General features: G+C 42.2%; 1 protein-coding gene across 1 annotated transcript in view; it reads right to left on the bottom strand.

Annotated features, from left to right (window-relative positions):
• GTF2F2 (general transcription factor IIF subunit 2) overlaps positions 1 to 9,603 on the bottom strand; it is a 79,394-nt gene extending 69,791 nt beyond the window's left edge. The window contains exons 1-4 of the mRNA XM_005516382.3: positions 9,447 to 9,603; positions 3,000 to 3,073; positions 2,486 to 2,504; positions 1,522 to 1,666 (exon numbers count right to left, since the gene is read on the bottom strand). Coding sequence (XP_005516439.1) covers positions 1,522 to 1,666; positions 2,486 to 2,504; positions 3,000 to 3,073; positions 9,447 to 9,512 — 304 coding nt within the window. The 5' untranslated portion in view covers positions 9,513 to 9,603. The remainder of the gene's footprint in view (positions 1 to 1,521; positions 1,667 to 2,485; positions 2,505 to 2,999; positions 3,074 to 9,446) is intronic.
• Between the last annotated feature and the right edge of the window lie 7,864 nt (positions 9,604 to 17,467).

Below are 17,467 nucleotides of genomic sequence, written 5' to 3'. Positions count from 1 at the left end.
GGACTACACAGAGAACAGATCTCAGGGCATTCAGTGTGCTCAAAAAGAAGGGCAGAGTGGGGAACAAACCACAAACCCACAATCAAAAAAAACCACACCCTGTATAATACAAACCCAATTGCTTTACGCCATTTGCTCAGGTTGATTTAAGTCTGTCCTCAGTAAGGGTATTGACTGAGAACAATAGTGCAAGAAGCACTTTTTTATCCATATTTCATTTTCCTAATTCCTCAATTGCACCCTTCAAGATAACATCTGCAGTTCCATACCAGTTTAATCTTTGGCCTGTGGTTCAAACTGACATATTGCTTGTGTTACATGGTGCAATATTAAAAAAGAAAAGGAACAAGATGCTTTTCATAAAAAAAATATGCTAATTATGATATGAAGACTAAAACTAGTCTGTGAACCTAGGACTGAATGAATTTCAATTTCCTATTACTGCCTTACTGTAGATTGATGTGCAAAGATATGTAAATTTTTATTGAGTGCTTTTCCATGGTCAATATAGTGGGTTTTTCCATGGGGATTTTCTGCTAATACAGTAGCAGCCCTTCTTTCAACTGGGACATCTCTACAGTCCACTCTTCAGGCACTTGTTTTCCTACTAGCCATAATTCACTTGGAAATTTGCTGAAAATGGACTTGGAACTCAAAATATGCCTACACATTAAAGCACATGAGTGTATCTTCAGAAACATGGTACCTGTAAGGAATCTGACAGGAACTTGGAATGTTTGTGTCACGTTCATTTTTAAAAGCAAATAACAGTCAAGCAAGAAAAGCACAATAAAGTATATATTTGATTGTACTGTCACTGTACCAACTTAAATCCAACAGCAAAATATTTTAGCCATTTTGCATTTAAATCAGTTTCAGGAAAACTCATTGACTGCATGTTATGCTTGCTAATCTCAAATACAAATATTTTTGACAGGGTCTATGCTTATTCAGTGCTTCATCCCAATCATTTCTCATGTTACTGTCTACCCTTTGCTCCCAGTTAATACAAAAATTTCTACTCAGTAAATCCACAGTCCTCAAATAACTTTTTCTAGTTGCTAGGAAATGCAAAAATTTCAATTTATTAAATAAAAAAAATGGGCAGAGGAAAAATCAGTGTTTTTATAAAATCATATTCACAACAGAGACCAATTCAAGGAGAAAAAACCAAATACTAGTTCATACAAATAACACATGGGAACACAAAAATATATTTTTTCAGTCAAAACCCTAAAGGAGAATGTACACAATGTCCTGCACTCTCTATTGCATTCCACATTCCCTCTGCTCTCTCTGGCAGACTCAGAGGTGAAATGTACATGATAATCCCTGAGAACTTAAATCAGTTACTCGATCACACCAAGTAAATGGACAGACACAAAAAAACTACAACGGTGTTATCTATGCAGAAAACAACAAAACAGCCAAAATCTGACTTCCAAGTCTTCTATCTCTTACAGTACTGAGTTTATTGAAAGCAGACATACTGGAGTCATAACAACTTTAATTCTAACTTACCTACTGAAGTTTCTGTGAACACTGTTAAGGTCTGTCCTCCCACACTTTGCAGAAGAAATGGATGTTCCCTGGGTGCACTGACTGAAGCAGGCTTTCCTCCAATATCATTGATGCTTGCAAGCTCTTCATTCAAAGTAAATGACACCTAACAGTCACAATTGCCACAGTGTTACTAAACAGACTCAATTACACTGTTTCACAAGTTATGGGGAAACAAAAAGAGAGAAAACACAAGTAGTATAGCACATTCCTATTTCAAAAATAAAGGGTGATATAAGAGTCCTTCCACACTGATCTCTTGTTAAAATACAGAATTCAAAGCTTTCATGTACTTGATAAAATTTACTCAGTTTCAAAAAATTGTAAATTACTTCCTCCTGAAGTCAGAGAACAATTTGATTTTACTTATTAAAACATACAGCAATAATAAGTTTTCAGCCATTGCTCAGTGTGAGTGCTGAAAAATGTTTTGCACAGCCAGATGCGTTCCAGAAAAAGTGCTGAAGTACCACAACAAGTGCTACTAGCCTGGGACTCCTGAATTGCAAACAGCCCAGAAGAGGTTTAACCACAGCTCCTTTGCCATGTTCACATTGTATGCTCAATACAGAAGCTAAGGAAGGAGGGACTGGATAACCAGAATCTCTAGCTACAGACCACAGCCAGGAACTCAAAGAGGAATACTTCACACCAGCACCACATGCTTTTCCTGTGCATCCTCCTTAGCCTTTTGTACTAACTCATCTCAAGATGTTTGAAGAGAAAGTAAACAAAGTGAGGGAACAGAGAGACCTGATGCAAGTCCCAAAGGCATCTATGGGCAGAGCTACTAACAGAATTCTCCCTTCCTGATTCTGTGGTACAACACTTCACTAGAGGTATAGCAAAAAATATGTGACATTAGAAACCAGGACATTCTAAACAGTTTTTAGAATTCAAAACATAAACTTTAGCAATTACTTACCTCTGTTCTTCCTTGATTTCTGAAAAAGAAAATATTTAATATTTAATAAATATATAAATATTAAAAAATATTTAATAATGTAACCATAAACTAATTCCTCAAGTTCGACTTTCCTGATAAAAAAGCAAATTCAAATTCTAGTTTCGTTATTCATCTTCACTCCTGAACTGTTCAATTTTTTGTTATGCCGATGCCCAAGAATAAATAGGAAAAGTCAGCCTGTGAGAACAGAAGCAGCAAAATAACACATGTAAATAAAAGCAAATTCAGTAGTTAGTTTTCCCTAAACCTAGGAAATCAAACCTCATGTAACGAGACAGAGTGACTCCCCAGTATAATTTTGTACAACTTATATTCCTAATCACTACACAAGCAAATAATGTTCAAAGATCAGACAAATATGCACACTGTTGGCAAGAAACAGGATTATGTCTTAGAACAGGTGCAACATATTCTTATTTTACGCAGGTAACTTCTAAGAAACACACCCAGTAAATGTAGAGTAAAGGCTTACTTGACAATCCTTAGTTTTCCCACTTCACCTCTTCCTGAAGCTTTACTCCATTGTTGTGACAAGTACTTGGGGACCTAGGAAAAGACAACAGATTTCAAAAGCAGATTTTAAAATTCTATATAAATTGTGTATGTGTAAATACTTTAAATGGTTTTACCCTGACCACTTCAGAATAAAGTCTGAGCTAAACATAGTAGACAATAGAGAGCCATCAATGGTTATGGTTGGCAGGGGCCTTAATGGACATCTAGTCCAAATCCCCTGCAATGAGCAAGGGAATCTGTAACTAGATCGGTTTGCTCAGAGCTCCAACCTGACCTTGAATGCTTCCAGGAATGCCACACCCACAACTTGTCTGGGCAACCTGTGTCAGTGCCTCTCCACCCTCATCATAAAACATTTCCTCTTTACATCTAGTCTAAATCCACTCTCCTTTCACTTAAAACCATCACTCCTTGTCCAGCTACTATAGGCTCTACTAAAATGTCTGTCCCCATCTTTCTCATCAGCCCCCTTGAGGCACTGGAAGGTCTCCCTGGAGCCTTTTCCTCTCCAGGCTGAGCAGACCCAGCTCTATCAATCAGTCTTCACAGAAGAGGTGTTCCAGCTCTCTGATCATCTTTGTGGCCTCCTTTGCACCTGCAGAAGCAAGTCCACGTCCTTCATATGCTGGGGGCCCCAAAGCAGGACACAGCAATCCAGGGGGGACCTCATCAGAGCAGAGCAGAGGGATAGAATCCCCTCCCTTGACTTACTGCCCATGCTGCCTTTGTTGCAGCTCTGGGCACATTTGCCTTTCTGGGCTGCAAGTGCACATTGCCAGATCACGTCCAGCCTCTCATCTACCAGCACCCCCAAGTCCTTGTCCTCAGAGCTGCTCTCAGTCCTTCCCTCCCTCACCTTGCATTGGTACTGGGGGTTGTCCCAACGCAGGTGCAGGACCTTGTGCTTGGCCTTGTTGAACTTTATGAAGCTCATGCAAGCTCACTTCCTGAGCTGTTATACACATGCACATATACATACATATATACACATTTGTGTTAGAGAGAGCAAGGAGAATAACAGCACAAAAAGAAAACCAACATAGAGTCTCAAATGAGAGAAAAATCTTAGTAACTTCAGTCTCAAATACTACTATCCAATCACAAAAGGCAGAAAAAGATCAGCATCATACTCTTAAACTAAGGAGTCTTAATATTTTATCCGGTAAAATTATACTTTTAAATATTCATTAGAAATTATCGTTTCTCTGGGAAAGAAAAGTCAACCAACCAATCACAGTGATGAGAAATTAAGCAATTTCTGGTGTGAAGGGAAGGAGTCTTAAGGCTTAAGAGTCTGGGAACCACAGAAATATTGAGCAGCAGACCACAGACTATTGCCACTCCTCCAATAGCAAAACAACCCTAGGCAAATCTGCCTCTCATCACTCATTCCCAGCTCTTCACTGCATTGGGCAAAGTCTTTGTGCAGCTGGTCAGTATATGGAAAGAGCAGACTGATCTAGCTAGGAGGAGCGAGTGACTTTTGTGTTTTAGCTGTGCTGATTTTATGTTTAGCAGGTGGAACAACCAAAGCAGCTCCCCAACCCATTTTCCAGAGCAGCTGCACAAAGTAGTGATTAGTCCAGGGACAGGAGCAAGACCTGCATAAAGTGAGGATTAAAAGCTGCTGCAGTGCTGCTACCTCACCTACACACTAATTCCTCTGGTTGCAAAGGCTGTGGTAACTACAGCATTGGGTGACCTGGACTCAAAACGGACAGTAAAGGCCTCTGGCAAGCAGCACACTCCTCAGAACTTTACAGCCATATTCTTTACTGGCACAGCAATGTTTGTCCTGGCTCACACAGTCCACAGCTACTGAAAACACCTGTGTCCCTGTGGAAAAATGTTGTGAGACACAGCCAGGAAGAAAGATAAATGCACTAAGCTATGCCTGGGGCGTTTTCTGTTTCAAGCAGCAAAGAAGCACTTTGAAGCCTAATTTTTGTCTTGCATAGAGTAAAACTAAGCGAAGCTGGGGAGAAAAAGAGCCTGTTCCAATAACTTGTTGACAAAGAACAACCTCCTAACTTCCTAAAGTTTACATTAAATTAACACTAACTTTGCATTTATTAGTTTATCAGTTCTTCAAGAACTCAAGAAGATACCTTGGAACTGGTGCTTAGTTAACACCATTATACTCACGGCACCCCATAAAATACATGTAGAATAACTACAAAATCCAGATGCCTCCAACTACTCAGACAAACTAAATGGCACTCCAGGTTCCCATAAAGTTCAGACAACTTTGGTAAAAAATACAACCAAAGCACAACAGAAAGTCATGAATTGGCACAATCTATTGATATATATTTTTTCAGTTTTCAAAGTGGTAACTTTCTACAGTAGATTCCAGTTTTAGCTTTCTTTCTGAAGTCAAGATAATTGCTATGACATGCTCCAGCTGACTCAACAGAAATATTATTACGTGTTTGCACCTAATCTCTATTTATACTGCCACCTAATAAAGGTAGATGCACGTTCAGTATGAGTGAACAAGGAGTGAAGGGCTCTCATGGTGTTAAAGTCACTGACTTGCTATATAATACATTCAGACTGGGAACTTAGTCAGATTAAGAGGTTCCACATCAATTATACTCCTTTCAGTTGCATGGGAAAGTCTCAAAGATTTCATTTAATCATCTTTCTGCTGGCCCACTGCAGTCAAGGGCTATACAGAGAAAGACAAAGGGTTATGAAGGGCTGTGATCAAAGGGTTACTTCCAGCTATCCATAGGTACTTCAGATAAAACCAGGCGTACTCACAAACCCACATGCTAATGACGTAAACAATTTGGAAAGACTAAACAAAGTCTTAAATGCCATAGACATCTTGTTTTCCACCTTTCTTTTAACATTAACATCATAATTATGGTAAAGAGCCAGATTTCAAAATCTTAACAATCCTTTAAAGAACACACAGAGAACAAGAGCAACCTGTTTTTTATAGGCCAGAATTTTCACAGATCCCACAAAAGGATTTTGAAAAATACATATCCACAGAAAGAGTGACCTGTGGACAGAGTGCCTGCCCAACAGGACAAGTTTATTCTGGGATTTGCAGGTAAGAACATTCTTCTCTCCAAAAAAGAAAAAATACAATTTAATCACTAGAACAAATCTGACGTACTAAGGAGCATCACTTCAAGAGCTCTTCCCACTGCTGTTCTCCTCCTGCTACTCACATCACACAGCTGCCCAGGCTGCAGTACACAAGGCACGCTGCAGGCAGTGTAGGACACAAGGGTCCCTGCTCCACTCATCTTTCAGCTTGGGCACAGCCTCCTACCCCCTTTTGGAAGGGAACACATAAGCAGCATCTCTCTGTAACAAACTACTTCCACTTTTCTGCAAAAAATTAAATTAGCTCTTTCTCTATATAGCAAGCCATACACAGTGCATACAACAGAAATTAAGGTTGATTCCAGATTCTGTGTTTCAATTTTTCTTTGAACATACAAAAAATAATTAAATAAATATATCATATTTCATATATCATATAGAACAATGCAGCAGATTAAATAAAAAAAATAGACCAACACACTCAGGAACAAGAACTTCACATTCCAATGGCTAACACTAAATGGACTTCACTTTACCACAACTACACAACCAAATATTCTTACTATTTCTCTACCTTAGCTTTCACTGAAAACACAGAAATAAAAATCCAGTTGCTCTCTGGACCTGTACTAAAGCAACTCACTCTCTTTATGGTACCTCCTTTTGCTGCTCATGCTTCTAAAATACTCATCACTACATTTTTTTATTGCCTGTTAAGTAATCTCTCTGGAATACTTCCTGTGCTAACACAATGCAGGCTAAAAGGAAATCAAATAAGCCAGGTTTTTATTCCAGCAGAACTCAATGCTCTCTCCCTCAAAGGACGAATAAATTCAGCCTTGTTGTCCTATCCAGTGAAGATAAAAAGTACAGTTACTATGCCTCTGAGTTGGAAGTCCTACTAACAGATGTGGTTGTTTCCAAGTTCAAGTCTGAAGGAAATCAAAGGATAAAATCCTGCATACCCCATGTTATGGTCTATCAGTGTTAGTATGTTTTCAATATTTTTTACTACCATTAATATACAAGAAGACAGATGTAAGTTCAGAACACATGCATGAAGGACTACATCAACGTTTACTTAGAAGAGTAATACTCCAGCTTTCCTTTCAGTCCTGTTTTCTCATTAAACAGTGGTACCAACTGTATGTAAGTACACATGGGCCTGAAGATTCCTTGCTTCAGGAAACACCAAACTGCATCAGACTAAAGGACAAGCAACTTCAGTATCCTGTCTCCAAATGCAGCCAATGACAGTTACTTCAGGAGGAACATACAAAGAAAACATATTTCCCCAGCATGCTCTTCTAATTTCTAGGGTGTTTTCGCAGACGTGGGACTTGGCATCATATTACTTTTTAATCTCTCAATTTCATTTTCTTGCCTGAATTTGACTAAATACGTTTGAGTTTCTGCGAAGTTTTGACACTCAGAACTTCTAACTGCAAGAAGTTACAAAATTTAACTACACATTGTGCAAAACAGCACCTCCTTTGCATGCGCTGAGTCTCATCAATGAATGACGCACCTCTAATTCTTGTGTTTGAACTGATTCTTTCCTGTTCACCTTTGCCTATTCACTACTTCCCTATCCACATATGGCATTACTCATTGCTTCAGATCTCTATCAGATTTCCAAATTAATCCTCTTGCCAGCCTAAAAGGTAACAATGTATTTATGAGTTCCCTCCACAGCCATCATTCCTTGTTGCCAAGACCACACCTGGTTCTCTCCTCTGTACTGTTCCCAGGTCCATTGTACACTTTCCACAGCAAGGGGGATGGGACCACTGACACCACAGTACACAGAGCATTCCAGATCGAAGCAACATGATGGTACAATAATATTTTCTCTTTTGTTTTCTGTGTCTTTTTCAATCATGTCTGATGTTGACTCTGCTCATTGGATATGTTCTTATAACATTATCCCCATGTATAGAAAAAACATACTCCTGAACAAGAAGCAGTAGAAACCCAGCTTCTGCATATATATAACTAGGATAGTTTTTCTCTATGCATGTCAGATTAGATCTTTCAACTCTTAATTTCATCTGCCATTTTATCATCCTGTCACTGAGCGTGTCATGATATCCTTCTGTAGCTTTCTTCTGCCAGCATTCATTGACAGTGCCCAGGAAAAGCTACTACAATTAGAGCACTTGCACAGTGCTCGTTGTGCCTTTGTACCACACACTCAGGTGTCAGTACGGAAAAGAAAGCCAGATGCAGAAACTTGCCCACCAAAAATTCTGCACAGCAAAGCAAGTCTGAAATCCCCAACCACTTTAAAGGGTCACAGTAAGAAGTTCTGGTGGTTGAAGTATGATGGTGTTACACCCACCTCACCACCCAGGACTAGTATTTGTGTACCACCATGTCCCCACAGGTTCTTTCAAGTTGATGGTCTGAACCTATTCCTAAAGAAGGAAGGGGAGGAAGGAACTGTTTCTCCCAAGACAGAATAAATGCAGGTCTAGAAAAAGAGTAGCACACCCAGACGGGACTCGAAGCAAGCAGGGTACATGCTCCCCCATCATCTTCAAGCTCCTCTTTCTGAAACAATGCTTGGTATTGTCAACGAAATGTCTTGACGGCAAGACACTCCAGGGAACAGAGCAGTGCCAGCCTGTTAGTGGTGGAACCAGACTGGAGTGTGGCCCTGCACCAAACAGGTTTTATTTGACACCCTCACTACCTTTTCACAGCCCCCCCCATTACAGCTGTATTTCACTAGCACCAAAGGCAGCTGTAATGATAAGACATTGGCGCTCACTTTCCTTATTGGATGTGGACAGTCACACTCAAAACTTTTTCCAACTCTCAAGGTTTTGGGGAAGTAAAAGTTATACTGCCATGTTTGTTGTACATCACACACCACAAGCAAGGACAAGGAAGAGATATTTTACTGTGAGGGTGGTGAGACACTGACACGGGCTGCCGAGAGAAGCTGTGAATGTCTCATCCCTGGAAATATTCAAAGCCAGGCCGCATAAAGCAACCTGGTCAAATGGGAGATGTCCCTGCCCACCGCAAGGGAGGTTGGGACTGAATAATCTTCAAGGTTCATTCCAACCCCTCAACATTCTGATTCTGGGATAGCTCCCCGGTAGCCCAACTTTCCCAGGGCTGTCTCCTTTACTCAGCAGGGATCCGGGCCCAACACGGCGCTGTCCCCGAGAAGGGGAACAGGCACAGCGGCTGTCCCGGGCCACAGGGCGAGCCTGACGCGGGCAGCCCCGGTCTCACGGCGCCCACCCCAGGCACGGCGGGGCGGGGACGAACGGAGGGGCCCGGCTGCCACAGGCCGCGCTGGGTCGGGCCCGGGGCCGCGGCTCCTCACCTTCACCAGCCACATGCCCGTGTTCTGCTTGGCCCCGGTGAGGTCCAGCTCGCCCTTGTCGCTCATGGCGGGGCAGCGGCCGGGCCGGGCCGGCGGCGGACGAGACGAGCAAGCAGCGAGCGCGGCAGCGGAGCGCACCGGGACACGGCGGCCCGTGAGGGACAAACTTCTTCCGCTCGCACTGCGCGGTGGGGCGGGCCCTCTCTGCGTCGGGGCCGCGCGTTCGGGTCCCCGCCCTGGCAGGACTGTGGGGAGGGGCGGGAATCGGTGGTTGCTTCAGAAAGCTCCGGTACCGCAGAATATCCTGGATTCGAAGGCATCCGTAAGGATCATCGCGTCCAGCTCCCGACCCTGCACAGGACATCCCCAAGCGTCACGCTACGTGCCTGAGAGCATTGTCCAAATGCTTCTTGAGCTGTGTCAGTGCTGTGACCGCTCCCGTGGGGAGCCTGTTCCAGGGCCCACCCACCCTCTGGGTGAAGAACATTTTCCTGATATCCAGCCCAAACCTCGCCTGACACAACCTCAGGCCATTCCCTCGGGTCCCCTCACGAGGTAGCTGTAACTGCAGTGAGGTCTCCGCTCAGTCTCCTCCAGGCTGATCAGACCAAGGGACCTCAGTCGCTCCTCAGACGGCTTCCCCTCAAGACCCTTCACCATCTTCATTGCTCTCCTTAGGATGCTCTCTAACGGCTTAATGTCTTTTTTATACTGTGGCACTCAAAACTGCACACAGGGCTCAAGGTGAGGCAGCACCAGAGCAGAGAGGGAAGTTATTCCCTCCCTGTACCAGAAGAGTTATCCCAGTATGCTGAAGAAAGGCATATGCAAATGATCAAGCGGAACTGGAGGAGCAGCCTGGAGAGAGGAGGCACTACCATGATGGTGCCCTTCTGTCTGGGAGGGAAATGGTGGCTAGAGGAGCAGCTCCTGTGAAAGGGATCTGAGCATCATGGTGTGCCCAAAGGCCACCAAACTGAGGAAAACACAGCTGGGGAATTGTTTACTGGGAATAAAAATTAAAGAATTAAGCTTAACTTCCCAGAAGGGGAGCTCACGAGGGAGTGTTGGAACAGGCTGTCTGAAGATAGGAGTGCATCTCAAACACTGAAGATATCCTGTGTCAGGAGAGAGAAAGTGCCTGCCCATCCTACTTTGAGATGGGGGTATTTGGCTTAGGAAAACCTAAGTCCTTATTTTATGGCTGTTTCTATCCCTGGAGAAGTTTTTCCCCTTTACAATTTAACCTTGTTATCTCTTCTATCCACTGTTTGTCCACAAGAAAGACACGGACATGCTGAAGACACTGGCATAGGTTTCCCAGAGAAGCTGTGGATGCCCCATCCCTGGCAGTGCTCAAGGGCAGGTTGGCCAGAGCTCTGAGCAACCTGGTCTAATGGTGTCCCTCTCCACTGCAGGGGGTTTGAACTAGATGATCTTTAAGGTCCTTTCCAATCCAAACCCCTCTATGATTCTATGGCACGGAAAGCATTTTATTATCTTCCTCTCTTCCTTACTTTGTCCTTTTACTGAGATCTAGCCCTTTGATTTGCCTCCTCTCATACTAAATAATTTCACTTTGTTCAATTATGTCTCTCAGGTCTATTTTCCAGACCTCTGGTTATGTCTGTTGCTCTCTGAATTCCCCCCAGTACAAGTTTATATCCTCTTTGAAGTCTGGTTGCTCAACGGTGAAGGTTATATTCCATCTGAGACTGTACTAGCAGCAAGCAGAGGATTTTTTCTGGTACAATATGCAAGAAATTGCTCATCTGGCTCACAAAAAAATTATCTCGGTACTACATCCCAGATATGATAGTCTGCCTTTCTAATTATAGGCAAGCATCTAGGTAACCAAGGAGGACAATGTTTTTATATGTATCTGAAGCAATAACAGCTAACACTGAACTATTAGGATGATTAGGATTACTTACATTTAAAATTAATTACATTTAAAAATTCCTTTTATTTTTACATTGGAACTGTGTTTGTCTGCAGAACTCAGCTGAGAGGGTGGATAGATCTTATACATTTAGTCAATTTCCACTGAAAATTCAGTTTTCTTTAAGACTACCTTACATAGACACAGAGGCAAAGCATTAGAGGCTCCTCAAATGCTAATAAAAATGGAAGTGGATGCATCTCAACAGTTGTAAGACCAGCCCCATTTTCTGGGACTATGTCACCACCAGATATTGCAGGTCTAAGACCCTTTTGTTTTGTTCACCTGGAAAAAGAGTGGATCTGCACAGAGAAACACCATCACTTTACAGTCTGCTTTAGATCCTGCTCATAGGGTCACAGAACAGTTTGGGTTGAAACGGACTTTAAAGACCATCTAATTCCAAACCCCCTGTCCTGGGCAGAGACACTTTCCACTAGATCAGGTTGCTCAGTGTTCCATCCAACATGGCCTTGAACACTTCTAGGCATAAGGCATCCACTGCACAGTTTCTCTGGACGATTTGTTCCAATGTTTCACTAGAAACATTTAGAAATATTTCTTTCTGATGTCAAATCTAAACCTACTCTCTTTAAAACCATCACACCTTGTCCTTTCCCTGAATAAAAATTGTCTCTCTTTCTTTCTTTCTTGTAAGCCACTTTAATATACTGAAAGGTCTCCCTGGGACTTCTGCTTCTCTAGGCTGAACATGCCCAAATCTCTTAGCCTGTCTTCATTGGAGAGGTGCTGCAGCCCTCTAACTATTTTAGTTTCTTTCCCCTGGACCTTATCCGACAGGTCCATGTATGCCTTGTGCTGGCATCCACTGAACTGGATGCAGTATGCCAGGAGGGATCACAAATGTTCCCCCAGGATAAACACTGAATTAACAGCAAAACTGTCCCTCTGCCACTGCTCCCAGCTCAGTCTGTGTACTCAGATCACATGCACCAGCACTTTTCAAAAAGAAAAAAGCAGTGGAATGGATATCTCTAACAGGGGTGACATTTGCAGCAAAGCAGCATTGAGGGAGTTCAGACGAGCCTGTGCTCCACCGGATGGAAGGAGAGGAGCTCCACTTGCAAAGAGCCCAGCAGCAGGCGACAGGAGCATGGCTGACCACCTCAGGACTCCTCTAGAGAGGGAATCCATGAGGAGTCACCACTCATAGTCCAAGTGTAAATGACAATAGCGAAAACCTCTGTAAAAGCCTGACAATTAGGGTGGCTCAGCTGGCAGCCCAGAGGGGAAGGCGGCCAGGCAGAGATCTCTCCTGGCTTCCTCCAGGCAGCCTTTCCACATTCGTTTCCATGGAAACTGAATTTAAAGGGACAACAAGCAGGAAAAAGAGTGCATTTTCATTAATTCCTCATTTAAAATCTTCAACCTTGTGTTTGCCAGGGACACATTTAGTGCCATGGAGGAGGATCCAGGGGCCAGCTGCTGAGCCACAAAGCTGTGTGTTAGTCACCCATTTTCTTCCTGCTTGCATGGAAATAGATGTGTCTGAGAAGAGAGATGGCCAAATTCAGACTTGTACAGCCTTTCTCTCTTTATTTTCCCCTTGTTCAACTAGGTGAGATGAAGAGTTGGCAGTGTCATCAGCAGCCACACAAAATTTCTCTTCATCCATTTTAGGAACAGTCTAATTGATGCAGCCTGGTGGTGCTGGGTGAAAACTAGTGCAGCAGAAGATGCAAAAGGCGTTATGCTGCCCTGTTGAAGCTGATGGGAGTTTTGCATTTAGGAGCCCATGTACTTTCTTCAAAGCCCAGCAAGAACTAGGGATGATGTGCTTCTGGGAGCTGGTGGTCCCAGAAGATATCAGTGATGGACACCATCAGAGAGATTTCCATGTGCTGGAGGAACTGAGTGCTGCCCACATCTGGATGGTCCCTGAGTTCAGCTCTGTACAGCAGAGCTGTGCTGAGCCTCCATGGGGTCTAAATATTTGGGTCTGGAGCCAGAGCTGAGATCCACTGCAAGGCACAGAGAGAATCTCCTGCAGAAGCTGATTTTGATTTGGGAGCATAGAGCCAGGAAGACTATTCCACCAACAGCTGATGCTCTACCTTCACTCATTCATGCCTGCCAACCTCCTCATCTACAGATTAAGGTGAGCGAGATACTCATGTTGGAAGAGGAAAACTAATGGAGGGTAATTGTTACAGCATTGCTTGTCGTACTCTGTAACAAGTACAGCACAACAACAGCAGAGCTCTGCCAGCAAGCAAGCACCTCTCCTGTATTCTGAATGCCTGAATTTTCAGCCAGCAAAAGCCTCATGGACTTAAAAAGATGCAAAAATAAAATCTCAAAACTACCATTATTGAACTGCTTGAGTAAGAGGAAGGCAAACTTTTGACATCTTCAACTGTAATGCTTTATTCCCTTATCTGTAGTGCAGTAGGTCTGTGTAAACTGGAAAAAGAGAAGAAATAATCCGCAAAGACAGACAGCACATCTGGGCAGATCATGATCATTTATTTTGTAGTGAGAGAAAAGAAATTCTGTGTAACTTATTCCCAAAACAGGGCATGCCCCATCAAGCTGCATAACTATTTTCCGAGGCAGCAAAGAATTCTCAGTGTGTCTTTCTAAGACAAAAACATATATGTTGGAGCTTTTGTGTTTTCAAACTGCTTTTGAGCAAATAACTGTAATAACAGACTTGTTTACTCCAATCTGTTCTGTGGCAAAGAGTTGGAAAACATCAAGCACAGGGCTGAGCTCCTATTTCAGTACAATCCTAGACAGTATGAAATCTTCATGGCACTTCTGCTGCAAAACACAACACAAGAAGGCAGTTCTGACCAGAGGGCAGCCTTCATTCATTAGTTAATAGTTTTTAATTATTTCTATACATTTACAGCCACACATTTTTTATCTATGCTGTGTATTGGAGAACACTTAGTTTTCATGGTACTACACCTCTGCTTACAGTTCCAACCCATACCAGGTCTTCCATCATATTAACAGTGTGCAGTAAATTTGACTGTAGGCAGCTTGGACTCTTGCTTGCTAGGATTTTCACCATATCAAGGAAGAAGCAGGAGTGGGGGAAGAGAGAGAATTGAAAGACACAACTGGAAATTATTTTTTTTTTCAAAGGAAGAAAACACTTGTCAGAGAATTTCAGATCCTTAGTTTGAACCTAATTTAAAATAATTTCTTTTTAAATGACCGTAAAATTGGCATTGTCTCTTTAACTCAAGGTACTTTTTGTGCCTCTCAGACATAGAAAAAGTATTATCTAGCCTTTTTCACCAGTGTCTCTCAAGAAGGAGCTTTAAGCATGCAATATTTTCAACCTAGTAATAGTACAAAGGTAATGTGAGGTCTCAGCAACTTGTCGTTTTCTAAAGTGCCTTTTCATTGTAGGTGTATAGAAAATGTTGCATAGAACTGAGTTTTACCTGTTCTCCTGCACTCCTTGACATTTTTTCTGATCCTCTTCTCTGGTAATGTACTACCTCAGCACAAAAGGTCAGCAGCATCTACAGTCACTCATCTCCTGGACTTTCCACTAATGAGTTGGTGAAGAGCAAGACATTTTCTGTTCAGCTACCAAAAAATTGCTTTCAATGGATTTATTTCCCTTGTGTTATAATTTAACAAACTTGGTTCTATGTCACTGATATTCATTCCCCTTATTTTGTAGGTATAGACAATGCACAGTCACCTAGGTATGTTATTGATGCATAAATTATCTCCTAATGAACTATTCTTTTGCAGAGGGAGCTTCCCAATGAGACTAGAAGGCTGTGTGACTAAACTGAACAAAAACAACATTAGTGACCAGAAGAACAAATCTACAAGTCTCCTAAAGAAAAACAGGACACTTCTGTTGGGAAGCCTGCCAGCCTGAAAGCATAGGGAGGTGTATATAATTTTGAGATCGTGTGTATATATAAATGCAACAAAGGCATCTAGTTTGTGGGTGTCACAGCTTCAGAAGTGATCACTCTGGGACCCTTCAGTGGCACATGTGTCAGTGCTGTCATTAAAGGAAACAAATCACATGCATTTACATCCAGCTTTGTGTCCCACCCTTGTACCTAGCTGCAGCTTAGCCACAGCAGCGTCTCACAACAAACTCTCACTGAGATAATTAACTAGAGACATCAGAGATGTCTGCTTCATTACTGCTGCGTGCTGCCTGCAGGTTCCTTCCAAAGTTTTTCCACCTAATGGCCTTTGCTGATAACTCGATTTTTTCCTTATGTGTCGCTTGTTGGCACTTCTCTAAAACAGTGCTAACGATCTGATAAATATGATTATGCAAGAGTGGTGTGTCTCCTTTCAGCATAAGCTAACCATGTTATTACAGACCAGAGTAAAATACATTCTCTTTGCCACAAAGAACAGCTTTCCCACCAAACTGAAATAAATAAACTGGAATGAGTAGACAGGGTAAGACATCTGCAATTGGATAACATTTTACTGGATTTCTATTGATGGGTGAGGAGAAATAAGGTTTGAAATTTTGCCTTCTAGCTAATAATTATGGCTTGAACATGAAAAAAAAAAGAACAGAAATGACATTTCAGTCAAATGGGGGGAAAATTATCAGAAAAGGAACCAAGGAAAACAGAAAATAAATCCAAAGAGATTAAGAAGATCCAATGAAAACCTGGGGGCCAAATGGTCATGAGAGGGGCAGAGAACAGAGCAAGTCCTGATGGCCTCCTGTTGTTTCATTTTATCTTCTAGCAAATGGCACATGGGGCTGGGGGAAGAAACACAAGGATTCTAGGATTATTTGTTATCAGAGACCATTTCTTGATAGCCTGCTTCTTGTTGAAAACTGCAGATTTACCACTGAGAACACTTTCTTTTGGAGACTGAGCATTTGGTAGCAGCAGTCCTCAAATCAGCACTTACAGCTTGTAGGATATGTCTACCTCCCTCCCGAAGCTCACCCCCTGCTTCACACACACTTGCCATTTTTGGACTCCCCACATGATCAGGTCAACTCTTCATTTCATATACTCTTGAGGATGAGTCACTAAAGCTCTTTCTAACAAAGCTGAATGCTAATCTCTTTGTTAAATTACCTGAACTTTCTTTGCTCACACGGAGAACTTCTGGGGTGAAAGAGGAGGTATCTTTCTAACAATGCTAGGAATGACGAAGTCTGATTTCTCTTCCACTGGAATCTCATTAGACTGACTTTGAGTCCTTGTTTCAGCTGAGATAGGCTTTTCCCTCATTATTAGTCTTAGGTATTAATACTATGTTAGCAGATGTATAATACTTTTCAACATGTAGAGGGCTGAAACTGAAAAAGGGAAATACCAATTTTCTCACCATGTAGAGAGATGAGCAGGAGACTCAAGATTAAATTTCTTAGTAATGCTTTCCTTGACCTTTTGTTCTGATCTCAGTGACATATCAGCCATGCTTCTGCTGAAGAAAACCCAGACATAAGAAGCCACTTGTGCTTGCCAGCTCATCATGGGCATTCAAGGCATACAGAATCCTTCACAGAAAGGAACCCACTGCTATATTAGAAAGGAGAGCAACACAAAATCATTGAGATTACTGCTCAATAAAAGTCAGCTTTTGAAAATGAAGGCACGTCACGTGAAGCGTCCTCGCACCTTGATGAGTTGTAAGTTTGGCATGACATCTGTTTTGAACACTTCTAGTAAGGAAATTTTCCCTCTTGTAAAACCCTGTTGACTGAACCCAAATTATGGTTTTGATGAGGGTCTTTGAACTGTTGGAGTAGCAGCCGATTTCGCACAAAGAGGAGCAAATGTACAAAGAATGGGTAGCAATTTCCTTGGGGTACAATATGTACTTAGGTGACATGCCTGTGCAGAGCAAAAGGCTTGGATATTAAACCATCCATTGCCTCTGCTGAGCGACAGTGCAAATTGCTTCTGACAGCCTTTAAGAGGTGCTTCAGTCAAGCACCCATAAACCTACAGCTCTTCACTAGAAAATTTGATGGTATTTTGAAAACATTGTGATACTTCACTGGTCTCAGAAATCCTTGACAACTTGTCAAAGATAAGAGTCTAAGTCTCTGCACTAGTAATTACTCCTCTAACCTGTTAGTGAAAGTGCC

The sequence above is a fragment of the Pseudopodoces humilis genome, chromosome 2 (assembly GCF_049639895.1).
Source record: "Pseudopodoces humilis isolate 2021_Gansu_Grassland_sample_001 chromosome 2, ASM4963989v1, whole genome shotgun sequence".
NCBI classification, from domain to species: Eukaryota; Metazoa; Chordata; class Aves; order Passeriformes; family Paridae; genus Pseudopodoces; species Pseudopodoces humilis.
The sequence above is the reverse complement of the archived record's forward strand: the minus strand, read 5'-3'. Positions and strand labels throughout refer to the sequence as shown.